Here is a 19,093-nt window from a genome sequence, read left to right as displayed (position 1 = left end):
CTACATTACACTACTCTACACTGCACTACATTACACTACACTACATTACACTACTCTACACTGCACTACATTACACTACACTACACCACATTACATTACACTACATTACACTACACTGCATTACACTACACTACACTACTTTACATTACACTACACTACACCACACTAGACTACACTGTCATTACACTACATTACACTACACTACATTACATTACACTACACCACACTACAATACATTACACTACACTACACTGCACTACTTTACACTACAGTACACTGCACTGCATTACACTACAATACACTACACTGCACTACTTTACACTACAGTACACTACACCACATTACACTACACTACACTACACCACACTACATTACACTACACTACACCACATTACACTACACTACACTACACTACACTACACTACACTACATTGCACTACACTACACTACATTAACTAATCTGTAAAAAGTCTCTCTGATTGCATTGTCATCACTGCTGAAGGAGGTCATAGTTCACCTGTGCTCACCTAACACCAAATGTCACACCAAACCACAATTGACTGTAGTATACAACCTCTCTGTATGTGTGTGTGTGTGTGTGTGTGTGTGTGTGCACTATTGTAGTGATTAGCATTAAGGGGTGCTCTCTGCATCTGTGTAACGCACTCACCCTGCCTGAACTGTTCGTTCAGCTTGGCCCTTGTGAGCTGCCCTTAAGTGGCTTGGAGGTTATCTCAGCCCTCGGGTCTCAGGTGTATGTTCCTCCCTGGTTGGCGTTTCCATGTTCTCCCCATGTCTGGTGTCCTCCCGCAGGTTAGGTCAAATTGGCTACACTAAAAAATTGTCCTGGTGTGAGTGAGTGTGTGTGAATGTCTGTATGTCTGCATGCCCAATGGTGGAGAGTGCTCTATCCTGGGTGGTGTCCTCTCTCCCAGTGGTGGACGCTGCTCAGTCCTCCAGGGGTCTGTGGTTTCTGGTTGAGGTTATGCTGTGTGTTGATTGGATGTATAGGCTGTGTGTTGATTATAAAACATTATTGGGTTCTGAGACAGATGCTATATAATTCCAACAGAATTTAATGTTACACCACACTGAATCAGGCCTGATACACAAACATCTTGAAACTAGTTAATGCAAGACAAGCCACATAGTATCAAACCCTAACCCTATCACACAGTAACAAACACAACATTTGTAAATAATCAATTAATCTGCTCATATAACTGAAATCACATACCAACTAACCAGTTTCACATGTGCTTCTGGTTTTAGTGAAATGGACTCAAAGACAACCAGTCAGGGAGCTCAGACCTTCTACCAGGAGGTGCTGGCACATTCTCAGCCTGCTACACCCTGAAGAGGGTCACTGTTATTTGTCCACCTCCTGTGTTAGTTTAATCTAAATTCTGGGGTTCTTCTGCACATCTTAATGGTGTCGTAACTCATCCGTGATTCTTTACCAGCTCGCTCCTCTTACTGTGTCTTTGTCTCTGCCTTGCTAGTATTCTCTTTTTCTCTCGCCTCTAACCTCCCTCTCGCCACTCTTCTGTTCAGGTTGGAAGGGTCCTTTTATGAGGTGATGTGGGTGGACTTAGAAGTTGACAACTTCATCACCCTGCAGGCTTCTCAGGCTGTACGCTGGCGTCTGGAGTACCCGGCCACGGGAGAGACAGCTGAGGCTGTCACCATCATCTACATCAGCCAGAGGGACGTCCTGGGCCTCGTGCCACTCGCTGAGGTGAGCCACCCCTCTGCTCACACAGCTGTGCATCTGCCGGGATGCACAAGTCTGTAAATTCACTAGAATCACATGCGCCACACAAAATACTTAAAAAATAAGTGCCTTATAGGACTAGCATACACATTTCATACTAACATCATGGTAGATCTTTAACATATTTACACATAGTACATCATAGTAAAAACATACATATGACATATAAGGTCTATCTGTATGTCAAATATGGGTGTGATGTATAAAGTATATGTTATTATATATGAAAATGGCCATAGTCATGCATGTTATTATAGTGGTAGCTCTGTGGTTAAGGTACTTCACTAGTAATTGGAAGGTTGCTGGTTCAAGTCCCACCACTGCGAAGTTGCCACTGTTGGTCCCCTGAGCAAGACCCTTAACCCTCAATTACTCCAGTTGTACTCAGTCATAATTGAAAGTCACTTTGGATAAAAGTGTCAGCTAAATATCTTAAATTATCATGAAAATCATATGTCTTTTATAATAACCAATGCATATAGAATCTTGATCATATACCTACACCAGCTACTATTAGGTTCACCTGTTCAACTGCTCATTAATGCAACTATCTGATCAGCCAATCACATGGCAGCAGCTCAGTCCATGTAGACATGGTCAAGACGACCTGCTGAAGTTCAAACCAACACTAGAATGGGCATGAAAGATGATTTAAGTGACTGAACGTGGCACAGCTGTTGGTTCTAGACAGGCTGGGCTGAGTGTTTTAGAAACTGCTGATCTACTGGGATTTTACACACAATCATCTCTAGAGTTAATAGAGAATGGTCCAAAAAAGAAGAAAATATCCACTGGCAGTTCTCTGGATGAATTATGCCTTGTTGATGCCAGAGGTCAGAGGAGAATGTCCAGACTGGTTTGAGCTGATAGAAAGGCAACAGTAACTCAGATAACCACTCGTTTCAAGCGAGCTATGCAGAAGAGTATCTCTGAATGTACAACACGTCGAACTGGGAGCAGATGGGCAGCAGAAGACCTCACCAGGTGTCATCCCTGTCAGCTAAGAACAGGAAACAGATGTTACAATTCACACAGGCTCACCCAAATTGGATAATAGAAGGCTGGATAAATGTTTACTGATCTGAGGAGTCTTGGTTTCTGCTGTGACATTTGTATGGTATGGTGAGAAGTTGGCATAAACAACATGATGGATCTATTCTGCCTTGTTTAGTCTGAAGATAGTGTAATGGTGTGGGGACCCCTTAATCCCAATATAAACTACAGCCTACCTGAGTATAGTTTAAACACCACATTTTACCAGAGTACTGTTTAAACACCACAGCCTACCTGAGTATTGTTGCTGACCATGTTCATCCCTTTATAACTCGTGTACATTTTCTGATGGATACTTCTAGCAGGAAAACACACCATGTCCCAAAGCTCAAATCATCTCAAACTGGTTTCTTAAACACTGTTTGTGTTCAGAAACTGTACACAAACTCCACAGTCACCAGATCTCAGTCCAGTAGAGCATATTTAGGATGGGGTGGAACAGGAGAGTCAAGTCATGGATGTGCAGCAGATGAATCTGCAGCACCTGTGTGATGTCATCATGTCAGTGTGAACGACAATCTCTGAGGAATGTTTCCAGCACCTTGTTGAATCTGCCATGAAGAATTAAGGCAGTTCTGAAGGCAAAGGAAAGTCCTCCTTGTGTCTGATATCACCAAACAGGTGTATTGTGCCAGATGTACACAGTCATATCAGAATACACAGCCATATCAGAATGACCACCCTTGGTTTGGAATGAACTCAGCCCAGGACATCACAGTTGCCAAATGGCAGGGTTTGGTTCACATTTAAATAAGTAACCACACCAGTGAGTTGTACAAGTAAGTGAACACACCAGTGAGTTGTAACCATGAGATGTTCTAGAGCTGCTGTAGCGAAGGCATACTGAGTATGGACTTCTCACACATGGTCTCCTAACAGCATACCAGTGGTGCCCCACGGGCCGCTGGAGCAATGGACACGTCACAGTGGATCAGTTACCCTCTGTAATGAACCCTGGAGCAACCAGGAAAGTGGCAGGGATCGCCACGGAGCAAACACTGTTACGTCTGGTTAAGGTGTCAGTGTTAATCAAGGTTCATCATCAACATCACCCCCAGTTTGCATGGGACTACTGTAATTGGACACTGGAGGATTGGAAAAATGCTGCCTTCTCCGATGAATGGACAGATGGTGATGTATACACCGCCAAACGTATGATAACTGCCTCCAAGAGACAAGTGTGGGCCAAACGCAGGGTGGTGGTGACTGGGTACCAAACACAGCCTGGTGGTGGCTGGGTACCAAACACAGGGTGCTGGTGGCAGGGTACCAAACACAGGGTGCTGGTGGCAGGGTACACGTCTGGGGGTTTTCCTGAAATGATCCTGGACCACTAATACCTCTCTGTGAGTCTCGGAGTGCCAGCAGGTACTTGGCAATCCTAGCAGATCATGTGCACCTGTACATGTTGATGTTCTACCCCGATGGTACCCATCAACAGAATAACAGCCCACCTCACCACACAAGGGTGGCACATGAGTGGTTTCAGGAGCAAGACAGTAACTGTGGTATCCTTCGCTGACCTGCTAACTGACCTGCGCTCAATGTAGTGAAGCACATCTGGGAACACCTGGATCACCAGGTTCACTATGCTGACCCACAACCGCACGATCTGAGGGACCTCAGTGCTCTGCTGCAGTCAGAATGGACAAGAGTGCCTCCAGATACCTTCCGTCAGCTAATACAGTCAATCCCACGACATCTTACCAGTGCCATCTGAACCAAGCGTTGCTATTCCCACTATTAGGTAGGTGGTCATGATGTTCTGATCTGATTGTGTATGTGTAAGATGTAAAGGCTTGTACTGATAAACACTTCTGGGATGTATCAGTAAAGCATACAGGTGGTTGCCAAGCACCCAGGGAGCTGGAGATTAAGGCATCGTCAGTTCTCCCAGTCTGCTCTGTCCCTGTAGAGGAGTTAGGAGGTGGAGAAGAAAAGTCTGACTATTGTGAGTCTGATTATTCTGAAAATGATTTTATATGGAGATATAAAATGCAGTTTATGTGGTGTCAGCCCACTTTCAAACTTGCATAAACGAGGTGATGGTAGACAGTGGAATGAAATACACTGACCAATCAGCAAAGTGCTTTTCACACAGAAAGCAGACCCAGTCAGCGAGAGCCAGGCATGGACAATCGAGAGCAGTACACTCAGGGATGCAAAGCTTGCGGGGTTTGTTAGTGTCTGTTTGGCTCCTTCAGCCGTTTTAATGATGTCCAATGCTGGAGCGCCACCTTCCAGCAGAACTCAGACCAGCCTGCCACACCTAATCCAACCAATCAGGACCCAGGGTTACCTGGGGCAACAGCACTGAGATGAACCGAAGTGACCTCTGCATTGCTGGGCTGGAGATTAACTTTGCTTTAGGGTGGAGGGAAACAGTGCTGGAATGGACACCAGTTTAGACTGGAATGCAGCAATGCTGGATAGTGATAAAAATATATAGTGAGGTGAACTACACTGCTGTGTAGAGGTAAACTACAGGTAAACTAGAGGTAAATTTTGATCTTGTTTTGTTTGTGTGTGTGTGAAAGTGTGTGCATGTGTGCGTGTAGCCTGAGGTCTTTATACATGGTTTGTTAAATAATCTTAAATAAAGCCACTGTCACATCTTTAATTTTTCACTGTAAAGGCTACAAACCAAACACACACACACACACACACACACGCACACACACTCAACCACCTCCATCTCTGCCCAGGCAGGACTGCAGCCTGCAGGGGCCAGACCCCTCCCCTCCCCTCCCCTCCCCTCCCCTCTCCTCCCCAAGGTAACCTTCATAAAGGTCACTCTGCATTCCCACCACTCCTCTCCCGGACCCATCGTGAGTTCTCCTCCTGGTCTACATGCCTCTGGGAGGAGCCGCACTGCCCGCTCTCTCTGGAGGCCTCATGCACGGTGCAGAGACATTTCTCATGTCTCCAGCTACAATACCACAGTCCCTGGAGACATTAGATGCTCATTAGAGAGACATGATCTTCTGGAGTCATCTGTAATTAATCCTTTGATCAGAGTGCAGCAGCAGTGAGTGGTATTTACACAGAGGTATGAGTTTACACTTGTTTCTTCTGCCTCAGACTGTAAGAACCCTTTTCTCCATCTTCTCCTCCACCAGGCTGTAGGAGGAGCTCCATCGCTTTCTTTTTCTGAGGTTGTATGGTTAGGGTTAGATGTTGTGGGTAAGTCCATCATCTCTGACTTGCACATAGCGGCCTATCACAAATGGCCAGAAGATGAAAGACAGCCAATCAGCAGGTATCTCTGCTTTCATGTCCAGTCTCCCTTTCTCAAGTAATGGGTGCAGTGCTGGTCATTAGGAACATTGAACAACCCCCCCCCCCCCACACACACACACACACACACAGAGGAAAGGGGGAAATATTTGGAATATGAGTTGAAAGAATATGTTTATGACTTAGATGTCACAACCCTAAAACCTTTCAGTGGGGTTGATAAATAGGCTTCTTATTTCTGTATCAAGTACTTCATTTATCAGGCTGTACACACAATTTGTACAAAAAACTCCTGTTCTAACCACACCGTGTTTATGGACGGACCAGCTGTGACCATCCAATGAGCTTCTTTAGGCTTTGGGATTATTAGCTGTAATTTACCCCTGTGAGTAGCGCTGTTATTTTACTCACCATGAGTATCATCTGAAAGGGGTTTTTGCGCCTCTCTGCTCCCTGAAAGCCGAGTGTGGCTGGTTCTTCACATCTGGAGGAGGGTCATTACTTAGTGCTGGGGTTGTCATAGTGGTTTTAGCACTGAGCATGGAAACCCTTCTCCCTCTCTCTCTCTCTCTCTCTCTCTCTCTCTCTCTCTCTCCTACACTCTTTCTCACTATCTCTTTCTCTATCTCTCTCTCCATCTTTGCTGCTGTGGCTCCTCTTTTTTTGTTCTGTTGTGTGGCATTTTGGATGTTTGTATGAGCAGCTCCCAGCGGAGTCGAGACAGCAGACCCCTGTTTGAACAGTAATTAATTCTTAATTGGAGCTCTTGTTTATCTTGGTTGTTTGAGGATTCCAACGAGTCACTGAATTACCCAGTGAGCCATGGACCAAGAGCAGGGGTGGAGTGTGTAGATCCAGTTTAACACTATCCTGCCTCTGTTTGTTTATATTAGAGAGAGAGAGAGAGAGAAAGAGAGAGAGACCAGATACTAAACAACAAATGCATTTCAAGTCAAACGTCGATGTGGCATTATAATGGAGTAACTATGGAGATGTAGAAAAAGAGAAACATTAATGACAGTTCATAATTATAGCCACACAAGTTTTTGTATTGAAACTTTCCCTGTTTGATTTAAGAAGTGTGACTAAACTAAGATGCACAACATTTCTTGCTGGAGTTCACAAATTCACCATCTGTTCTTGTATTGAGGTCATAGAGGCAGAGAGAGCACGTTAGAGTACTTCAACAGCCACAAACTCTCCTACGTGTCATGAGACTGAGCTCAAAGTTCACAGACTGAAATATATTTACTGTGTAAATGATCTTTTATTAAATAAAGAACAATGTACTTCATGTTAAAATGAGGTAAATTTGTAACAGAAATCACAGAAATATATTCATTAGCCTGATAATTTGTTTTTTATATAAACAGGCTATGTGTACATTATTACTGTTAAAATATTATTTATATCTATGATTATTTATAAATATTATTATTATATCTATTATTATTTATAAATATTATTATTGTGTATATATTATTTATCAATATTATTATTATGTCTATTATTATTTATGCATTTAATGAGAAGAAAACACAAAAGAATGATTGTAAAACAAAGAGATTAAGATTAGAGATTACAGCTAACAAAGGAAGATTAGAGATTACAGATAAAGGAAAGAGGAGAACTGGAACTGTCATACAAGAGATGGGGATGCAACAAACAACATAGAAAGAGTGAGAGATAAGGAAAGAGAAAGAGAAAGAGACAAGGAAAAAGACAGAAAGAAAGAGAACAATAGAGAGAGAAAGAGTGAGGAAGAGGGGGAGGTTGCTTCTGTGGCATATTCTGTGCGTCACTGGCAACTGTTGGGAGAGGAAATCCAGAGCAGGTCATGTGGGTGGAGCTCAGACAGGCCCTGAGGGTGGAGCACAGACAGGTACTGTGGGTGGAGCTCAGACAGACCCTATGGGTGGAGCGCAGACAGGTACTGTGGGTGGAGCTCAGACAGGCCCTATGGGTGGAGCTCAGACAGGCCCTATGGGTGGAGCTCAGATAGGCCCTGAGGGTGGAGCTCAGACAGGCCCTGTGGGTGGAGCTCAGACAGGCCCTGTGGGTGGAACTCAGACAAGACCTATGGGAGGAGCTCTAATGTAATTAGAGATTTAAGAACACTGGCAAGAATGGTAATACTTATAGAAATGGGCCCTCAGTGCACTCAGAAGTTACATGCTCAACTATCCCTCCATCTCTCCCTCCATCTTTCCATCTCTCTTCCCATGCTAGACTTCCTCTGCAGTCTGAGCTTCTACTGTATTCTGTCTTTTATTGTCAACTCACTCACACACAATTACTCTCCTCTCTCATCCCCCTCTCTTCCCCCTCTTCTCTCCTCTCTCATCCCCCCATCCTTTTACCCCCATGTCTTGTCCTCTCATTCCTTCTCCCTCATTAGCTCACAGATAGAGGAATAGGTGACCTGGGACAGAGAAAGAAAGAGAGAGAGAGAGTGAGAGAGAAAGAGAGATGGAGAGGAACACAACTCTTGTCTATATTTATCTTGTGCAGTAACAGGCTTGTGGAGCTGCCAAGCACATCTGTAATAACGCTGCATGATAAATGAACGTGTCCCCGGGGCCGCTGAACCAGGCACAAGTGCCTGCTAGTGTTTAGTGGAGAAGAAAAGCTCCAGCGTGGAGTAAATTCAGATGTTTTACATATGCGGTCCTGAACCAGACGCATGGGATTTACAGGAAAGGTGAGCAAGTTCTTGGTTTTACAGGCCTGTAAAAGAGCTGCTTACAATGTAGTCCCTACTGAGACAGGTAGCGTGTAACATTTTTAATGTACATGCACAGCCTGTAACATCTGTAATGTTCACATACAGCCTGTAACATCTGTAATATACACATACAGCCTGTATCGTCTGTAATGTTCATGTACAGCCTGTAATGTCTGTAACGTACACATACTGCCTGTAATGTCTGTAATGTTCACATAGAGTCTGTAATGTCTATAATGTTCACATACAGCCTGTTTCGTCTGTAATGTTCACATACAGCCTGTTACATCTGCAATATACATGTACAGCCTGTAACATCTGTAATGTTCACATACAGCCTGTTTTGTCTGTAATGTTCACATACATTCTGTAACGTTTGTAATGTTCATGTACAGCCTGTAACATCTGTAATGTTCACATACAGTCTCTAACGTCTGCTGATTTTGTGGTTTTTGTCTTAAGTCTGTTGTGTTGGGTGGAATTTTACATGGTCAGTGCAGCAGGCTGTGTAGTTACTGTCTGCAGAGCAGAGCGGAGCTTTGTGTAATGTAAACCCTTCTTAATTAAACTGATTGATTTTAAAGTCATGCCCACACTGGGTTAGATTTCTGTGCGTTTAGCCGATATCTCCAGCACATATTCACTGTGGGAGTGAGAGCAGCTCAAACTGACATGAAATGTGTGATACAGAATCAACTTGACTAAAAGATTAATGTACTGTGCTCCACTTTTCTTTAATTGCACAGTATAATCGGCCATCTGTACACAATTATCATCGACTTGCCTGCTTTGAACAGCCTGTTTATTGAGTGGCACTGTGGAGAGAGAGAGGGGTGCAGTGCACTCTGAGTGCCTCCCCGCACACCGGTACAGCCACTGGGATTTCTAGTTTGGGTAGGAGGGAAAGTTAACACTGTAAATTGACATAGTTAGTACATTTACTAATATGTCTAGATATCACGGGCTAGGAATACACACACACACACACATGCACTGGGCTATTGTATGTACATAGATCTGAAATACATGTGTGGGGCATGTGATAACTGTGATAAGTTAGTCTGTATGTATATGTGAGGTGGAAAGAAGTGTGTGTCACTGTGTTTGGTAGGTAGGATGACATCAGACTTGGACATATCCAGTACTTGGACATCAGACTTGGACATATCCAGAGTCCCTCTACATCAGACTTGGACATATCCAGAGTCTCTGGACATCAGACTTGGACATATCCAGAGTCCCTGGACATCAGACTTGGACATATCCAGAGTCCCTGGACATCAGACTTGGACATATCCAGAGTCCCTGGACATCAGACTTGGACATATCCAGAGTCCCTGGCCCTGTTAGAAAACGTCCTGTTAAATCTGCTATGAAACGGACTTCCACTGCGACACTGCTGTCCACCAGCAGCCCTCTTACATATCCATTCTACACAATATTTCCCATCAGTCATAGCTTTATATCTTTATTGTGCAGTCTTCCTTCTGTCTTCTTCCCTCTGTTCTGTTCACCCCTAGAGCCCTGAGTGCAGTCTGCTTCTAAGCAGGCCCATCGCACGGCAATTTGGCTAGGTTGAATGGAATTGTGTGTGTGAAGAGAAAGAGAGAGGGAGAGAGAGAGAGGGAGTGGGAGAGAGAGGGAGGAAGGTGAGAAAGGGAATAAGGAAAGCTGGAGTTAGATATCAGTGGAGCTCCTCTCCCGGCTTGTTTTGCTGAGAGTCCTACATAGTTACGGCTGTTAGGCATCGTTGTAAACACAGTAAACAGCTTGTTATGCATGAGGGAAGGCCGAGTGCTCCCTGTATCTCCCTGTTCTGTAATGGTATGCTAAGCATTTTTCCTTCTTTCAGCTGTGGTGTGTCGACCTCTCTTTGTTTACTTTAAGTCACCTGCTTCTGTCTGCCTCAAAGCTGCCGGAACAAATTTGTCCTGCATTAAAGCATTTAAATCAAAATGTGTGTGTAGTGCGTAGCGCAGCGGGGGGGACAGCCTGTACTCGCCCCACGGTTCTCGTGTGTTTAATGGATTCGCCGTAAATCGACACTAAATGTCTTCGCCAATTTACCCCTCACAGCTGAGCGCAGAGGAACGCGAGAGAACGGCGAGAGGGATTGAAAAAAGGGACTAAACAGCTCGTGATGCTTCAAATCATCACAAAAAGAAGAAAGAAATGATAGCTTTTTCATATTTTATTTTTAATGGAGTAGAATAATTCTATTTTTAATCAAGATGCTCCTGACTGCATCAGTAACAATCCTGGCGTAATTAGTGCGTGTGCCATGGTCCTATAATAGGGGTGTGTGTGGCAAGGATGTGCACTTGAAAAATGAAAAAGTGGTAAATGCAAAACGGTGTGAAATATGGATGTAGGCACTGTAGTGGAAATCAGTTAAAGTCGTTTACTGGGAGCTGTGTGTCTACTAGGGCTACATGTTAATGCTATCTGTTACCTGCACCAGGAACAAACACACTAACACAAGCACAATTTTATGCAAACCACTACAACTAGACTAATTTATACAAACATCACAAAGTGCACATGCCATGAATATTTATGAATATTAATGTTTCCTCTTCTTAAAAACTAACGACACATTAGTCCATGAGCACATGTACGTTTCTACGCACTTCTCCGTGAGCACATATATGAGCATTTCTACATAGTACTGTGAGCATGTGCACGAGCATTTCTACACACTTCTCCGTGAGCACGTGCAGGAACGTTTCCACACACTTCTCCCTGAGTCTTGCCTTGTGTAGCTCTAACGGATGACTGTTGCTCCTGCTCTGTGTGGTAAAGTGGTCATTTAGCCTCCTGTCTAATTAGCCTCTAATTCCCTCTGTACATTCAGGTGTCACTGGCATTCCTGTTCTACCCTGATCACTCCGTGTATCAGTCTAATTAACATGAGCCTTTTAAACGAGAGGAATTCTACTCATCTGCATGTGACAGTCAACTGCCAGAGCAGAGTGGATGTGTTTGAGTTTTGACTGTGTCTGTTTATTGGGCTTGTTTTGATTGCATCTGTTGACTTGTTTTCTTATTTCCCGGTATAAAGATTTGCTGTCTTTCTGGTAGCAGGGAGCACTCTAAACTCTCTGAATGGGATTTGTGTGTGTCCTGAAAGCTGATAGCCCTGTCTGTGAAGCTGCTCTTCTCTGTAACTGATGTTTCCGCGAGTCTGAATTATGATCCTCTTGTGATTTTATTGGTATCGTCCTGAAGTTAAGGTGTTATAGTATTCATAATAGAGACCTTTACACCATTATTTAAACAGCATATTGTAGCTTATTCATGTTATTAGTTTTTATACTTACTTGGGCTTGTCAGCCTTGAATTTGATAAATGCAAAATTATTTTTATTTTGTAATGGTCTTCTTGTTGACAGTAGTGAATTTCTACAGTGTTTTTGTAACTTATCTGTCTACTGAGTGATGCTTAACCACTGTGCCTTTCCCTGGAATTCTATTACCCCCCAAACCCCAAGTGCATGAGATTGACTGGACCACCACTGCATCCACACTGTTTCACTTTTCATTAACCAATTACAGCCATGTTTGATTCTGTTAAAGGGCTCTGTGTCGCATTCTTGAGGCTCCCCAAAGTGTCCCTGCTGGTTTGGTGTGAATGATTCTTCTCTTCCCTTCCTGGAGTTGCCTGAGGTTAAGTGCCTTTCTAAAGAGCACTCATGTTGTCGAAGGACGTTATCAGGGATCAAAGCCATGCCTTCTTGAACAGGGGTCAGACTGCACTGAGATCCTGGCACTGTTGTTCCACAGGAACATATATGATTTATGATTTATGTGAAAATACTTGTCTAGTTCTGGTCATTACTGACCCCTCAATTAACAGATATTACCCATCAGCATTACCCAGTCGATCAGCCATCCAGTAGGTCTACCAGTCTGCTCATGTGGTCTGTGAAGCTGGAATTTTCCTGAGGGTTTAGCCTGGCTTTTGCAGGTCTGTTTAGCTTGCAGTGCCAACAAACCTGTGGAGTTCCTCACTCCTGGTTGCACCGCACGTCTGAAAGTACAAGCCCCTCATCTTCTGAATTCCAGTCCTGTATGTGAGTGGTTTAACATGCCAGTTGCTCCATGATGGTCTGATTCTGCTCTTACACCACAGTGAGGTGACTCCGGCTGTATTGATCTCCTCTTTGCTGGATCCTAAGAGGGGTGTTGCTTCTTTGTCATGTCAGTGGTTCCGGTTCACTTCACTCGGAATCGCAGTGTGACTGCGACCTAATTTTGGTTTATTTGACTTGCACGTTAAAATGCAACCAGATGGACATTAATTGACACACTGTTGCCACACTGTGGCAATGTTTAATTATTACAAAGACTGTACTCTTCATGGGCGGAACCATCATGCAATCTTGATGGCAATTAGGATCATAACACAGATAATTCCTTTGCAAATGATATGGTCACAGCTTTGCGGTTTTGTGAATGAAACATACAGCAATCAGAGTGCAGCTGCCTTCCCTATATCCTAGACTAATGTAATGTATCCCAGATGTAATGAAATCCAGTATCCATTTGCAGTTGTGGAACCAGCATATTGATCCCTGGTATTTTAAACCACGGCCTGGCTCCCAGGCAGCCGGGATCCTGTGGGTGAGTTGTCTGTTGCACAGCTCATCCTCTCCTCTGTCCAGGCCTTTGTTTAAGGAAGGAAACATGGACCATAAATCACTACTGTGTGATGGATCTGGGCCTTGTTAGCCCACCGTCCAGCTCAGAGAGGGTGCGGCTAATTGGTTAGCGGGAGGCAGAGAGGGACAGAAATTCTGAGGCAGGGCTTGTGTGAGACAGTAGCAGTGTGCAGTACACATGAGAATAGCCGCATAGCCATAGGTGAGGGTTAGGTGGGTGATGGAACAGAGGTGATGTCTCCTTTTGCAGGTGCCCGGGGCAGATCCAGCAGGGTAGAAATTACAGGTTGATACTGTCCCCACCTACTGCCAGTGTTCTACTGCCCCTCCTACTGCCAATATTCTACTGCCTCGTCTACTACCAGTGTTCTACTGCCCCTCCTACTGCCACTGTTTGTGTAAGGAGTTTGCATGGCTGTGTGCTTGTTAACACCTGTTAACAATGCTTGAGGCTAAAACACGTTAACAGCTTTATATTGCATATTAGTATAGTGCATACAGTAGTATAGTACATGCAGATTTATATTGCATATGGTAGTATAGTGCATGCATTATAGTATAGTGCATGTTTTATATTGCATATGGTAGTATAGTGCATATGGTAGTATGATGTATATGGCAGTATACTGCATGCAACAGTATAGTGCATATGGTAGTATAGTGCATATGCTAGTATACTATATACAGTAATATAGTGCATGCAGATTTATAGTGCATATGGTAGTATAGTGCATATGGTAGTATGCTGTATATGGCAGTATACTGCATGCAACAGTATAGTGCATATGGTAGTATAGTGCATATGCTAGTATACTATATACAGTAATATAGTGCATGCAGATTTATAGTGCATACAGTAGTATACTGTATATGGTAGTATAGTGCATGCAATAGTATAGTGCATATGGAAGTATAGTGCATATGCTAGTATACTATATACAGTAATATAGTGCATACGATAGTATAGTGCATATGTTAGTATAGTACATACAGTAATATAGGGCATACAGTAGTATACTGTATATTTTGTAGTGGGGGGTTTCATATGTAGGACCGTGGATTCACAAGAACCTAAACGTGTTGTCGCAACCATGTATCTTGGCACAGGGTCTGGTGCCAATCTGTGTGTGCGTGTGTGCATGTGTGTGTGTATATGTGTGTGTGTGTGTGTGTGTGTGTGTGTGTGTGTGTGTGTGTGTGTGTGTGTGTGTGTGTGTGTGTGTGTGTGTGTAAAAATTCAGAAGAAATCCAGCCCAATACGCACAGAATTGCAGCTTCGAGATTTTGGCAGCCTTTCCATTTCAACAGTGAGGTGTATGACTGAATCCCCCACACACTCTCTGAGGCGGGAATATTACCGCCTAAACTCACTCGAACAGCCATGAATATCACTGATCTAATAGGCGGAGGCACATATGCCAAGTTACGCAATTCTGAAGCAGCAATATGGAGAATCTTTTTCTGTTACTCCTGCAGTTTGTTTGACAGGCTGGTAGTGCTATCTCCGTTTAGACTGTGATAATCTCATTACAGAATTTGAATAGCAAACAATAAAACTGATTATGATTTAATGATATTGTTGGATGTACATTACTCCACAGTGTTGGGCTTGTTATTTTTAATTTGCTTCTTATTGTGTTTCTCCAATTTATAGTATTGTATTGTTTTTTCTATTTTTTTGTACCATAGATATGATTCTGTGCACTCAGAATAGAGGAATGAGTGTTAGTGAGTATGTTGGTGAGTCTGCTAGTGAGTCTGTGAGTCTGTTAGTGAGTGCGTTAGTGAATGTGTTAATGTGTTTGTAAGTGTGTTAGCCTGTTAGTTCCTGTGTGTGTGTGTCTGTCTGCTATGGTCTGTTTGCTCTCTGTAAACCAGCAGAGGATTTGTCACAAATAACAATAGTACCACTGTAGTTGTACTGGGTGGAGGTCAGTACTACTGTATGTGTACTGGGTGGAGGTTAGAACTACTGTAAGTATACTGGGTGGAGGTCAGTACTACTGTGTGTGTGCTGGGTGGAGGTTAGAACTACTGTAAGTATACTGGGTGGAGGTCAGTACTACTGTGTGTGTACTTGGTGGAGGTCAGTACTACTGTGTGTGTACTGGGTGGAGGTCAGAACTACTGTAAGTGTACTGGGTGGAGGTCAGTACTACTGTATATGTACAGGGTGGAGGTTAGAACTGCTGTAAGTATACTGGGTAGAGGTCAGTACTACTGTGTGTGTACTGGGTCATGACCACATGACCTGACCCTGCAGGAGTATAGATAGATGTGTATATGAGTATTTATATATGACTATAGATAGGTGTGTGTATATATGGGTATTTATATATGAGTATAGATAGTTGTGTGTTTATACAGGTATTTATATATGAGTATAGATAGGTGTGTGTATATATGGGTATTTATATTTGAGTATAGATAGGTGTGTGTATATGTGTGTTTATATATGAGTATAGATAGGTGTGTATAAGGGTATTTATATATGGGTATAGATAGGTGTGTATATGGGCATTTATATATGACTATAGATAGGTGTGTATATATGATTATAGATAGTTGTGTGTATATATGGGTATTTATATGGGTAATTTATATTTATATGGGTATATATGGGTATTTATATGGGTGTTTATATATGAATATAGATAGGTGTGTGTATATCGGAATTTATATATGACTATAGTTAGGTGTGTGTATATGAGTATTTATATATGAGTATAGAGAGGTGTGTATCTAGGTATTTATATGAGTATAGATAGGTGTGTGTATATATGGGTGAGTATAGATAGGTGTGTATATGTGTTTATATACGAGTACAGATAGATGTGTATATGGGTATTTATATATGGGTATAGATAGGTGTGTATATATGGGTATTTATATATGAGTATAGATAGGTGTGTATAAGGGTATTTATATATGGGTATAGATAGGTGTGTATATGGGCATTTATATATGACTATAGATAGGTGTGTATATATGATTATAGATAGTTGTGTGTATATATGGGTATTTATATATGAGTACAGATATGTGGTATATGTGTGTTTATATATGAGTACAGATAGATGTGTATATGGGTGTTTATATATGAGTATAGATAGGTGTGTGTATATGGGTATTTATATATGAGTATAGATAGGTGTGTATATATAGGTATTTATATAGGTATAGATAGGTGTGTCTATATGGGTATTTATATATGATTATACATTGGTGTGTGTATATGGGTATTTATATATGAGTATAGATAGGTGTGTGTGTATATGGATATTTATATATGAGTATAGATAGGTGTGTATATATTGGTATTTATATATGGGTATAGATAGGTGTGTGTATGGGTATTTATATATGAGTATAGATAGGTGTGTATATATTGGTTTTTATATATGGGTATAGATAGGTGTGTGTATATGGGTATTTATATATGAGTATATATAGGTGTGTATATATTGGTATTTATATATGGGTATAGATAGGTGTGTCTATATGGGTATTTAAATATGAGTATAGATAGGTGTGTATATATAGGTATGTATATATGATTATAGATAGTTGTGTGTATATGGGTATTTAAATATGAGTATAGATTGATGTGTATATATAGGTATGTATATATGATTATAGATAGTTGTGTGTATATGGGTATTTATATATGAGTATAGATAGGTGTGTGTGTGTGTGTGTGTGTGCTTTAAACTTTGTCTGAGTCAGTAGCAGAGTTTCAGCAGTGTAGTGGAAGCCATCCAGTCTGGTTTTCTGTTTCTGAACTTCTCATTGTACATAAGAATGTGTGTGTCTGAAGGCTTGTAGCATAGTGCTCTCTGTTTGACAAAGCATATTAATAATGAACTGGCACAAGAACGAAATACAGGCCACCTCATGCTGGGATAGGAGGAGTGAAAGGAGAACGCTTCCTTCTTCATTCTCTCACTGAAGGAGTGTGAAATATATTAGCAGAGTGGTTTTAAAGAGATTAGCAATGTGACGTTATGGATATTAATTTGGTTTTATTCACACTGGAACAGAGCTGCAGCTGTGTTTCTTCACTGTGAAGAGTTTGTGAGTGTGTGTGTGTGTGTGTGTGTGTTTGTGTGTGTGTGTGCGCATTTCCTTGTGTGTGTGTGTGTGTGTGTGTGCCGTTTCGTTGTGTGTGTGTGCGTGTTTCCTTGTGTGTGTGTGTGTGTGTGTGTGTGCTTGTGTGTGTGTGTTTGGAGAGAGAGAGAAAGCACTCCTCAAATTGCGATACAGGAAGCCAAGTAAGTGGAAGTCAGAGCTTGGAGCTGCACCCTGTGTTTGCTGTTTATCACACTGATATCTTCAGCACAAAGCATGTCACCCAGTTGCCTTTAAAAAGTCTTTTAGTTCATTTATTTTAATTTTTTTGTGCTTGCCGGGGCTGTGTATGTACAGACTGAACCTCTCCATAGGCAGTTCAGACAGCAGGTGAAATTCCCTAAATGGCGTAATTATGTTATTGCATAAACTGTGTTTTATTTCCATCTTATCAAAGCTCATTTTCTCTGCACGTCATGTGTTTGTGCTGTAGCATGAGCATGGTGACTGCAATGTGTATGTAAACCATGCTGTTGAACGTGCTCAGTGGTTGCATTGATGGACGCTGCCATAAGAACTGAGGTTTTGCTTTCACTTCTGCAGGAATGCACTTGGTTACGTGCTTCTCTGCTACAGAAACATGTCTCCCTCTTCACTGACTCGGTTTAGCAAACTGTCATTTTCCCAGAGGATAAATGAATGTTTCTCTTTCTTTCACACTTGGCCACTGCCTCATTCCATCTTCCATCTCTCTCACTTTCACAACTTCTTTTTGTGTCTGTCTGTCACCGGTAGCTCCTCCCTTCCCCGCAGTGTGTCGCAGTGTCAGGGATGGAGCTCAGAGTCCGCTGCTTCCTTCTGCTGTGGGTGTAAAATTTCATGGTTCATTGTTTTAGTTTTATCTTCCTACTGCTGGGAGATCCTTCAGCAGGTTGTAGTAGAACCTAAAAATGAGGAAGTCCTCACATCACAGCTCCTCATGTGCCAGAGGACAGTCCTGAAGCTGACGATTCCCCCTGCAAGTCTCGGAAAGCTGAGACTGGCAAAATCACCCAGTATGAGGACGAAGGGCCCTGATACGGTGATTACAGGGGGTTGTCTCTCGTGCATGTTGTCAAGGGAACGTGTTGTCACTCACTGTGTTAGTTTTAAGTGAAGTGTCATTGGTGTGACCTCACTGTGTTAGTTTTAAGGGGTGTGTCATTGGTCTGACCTCGTTGTGTTAGTTTTAAGGGGAGTGTCATCTGTGAGACCTCGTGTTAGTTTTAAGTGAAGTGTTATTGGTGTGACCTCACTGTGTTAGTTTTAAGGGGAGTGTCATCTGTGTGACCTCGTTAGTTTTGAGGGGAGTGTCATCTGTGTGATCTCAGTGTGTTAGTTTTAAGAGGAGTGTCATCGTTGTGACCTCGTTGTGTTACTTTTAAGGGAAGTGTCATCGGTGTGACCTCAGTGTGTTACTCTTAAGGGAAGTGTTATCAGTGTGACCTCAGTGTGTTACTCTTAAGGGGAGTGCCAAAAGCACACATGGCTCCTCCCCCTGGAGTGTGCGTCCCTCTGTGCGGTTTGTGTAGTGGTG

The 19,093-nt window shown here is 42.6% G+C and overlaps 1 protein-coding gene across 1 annotated transcript in view; it reads left to right on the top strand.

Annotated features, from left to right (window-relative positions):
• Positions 1–19,093, top strand: part of si:dkey-215k6.1 (transmembrane protein 132C) — a 163,688-nt gene that overhangs the window by 119,172 nt on the left and 25,423 nt on the right. Inside the window, exon 4 of the mRNA XM_035530293.1 lies at positions 1,555–1,738. Within this exon, the coding sequence (XP_035386186.1) occupies positions 1,555–1,738 (184 nt within the window). The remainder of the gene's footprint in view (positions 1–1,554; positions 1,739–19,093) is intronic.

This window comes from Electrophorus electricus, chromosome 9 (assembly GCF_013358815.1).
Source record: "Electrophorus electricus isolate fEleEle1 chromosome 9, fEleEle1.pri, whole genome shotgun sequence".
In the NCBI taxonomy this organism is placed as follows: Eukaryota; Metazoa; Chordata; class Actinopteri; order Gymnotiformes; family Gymnotidae; genus Electrophorus; species Electrophorus electricus.
The sequence above is the reverse complement of the archived record's forward strand: the minus strand, read 5'-3'. Positions and strand labels throughout refer to the sequence as shown.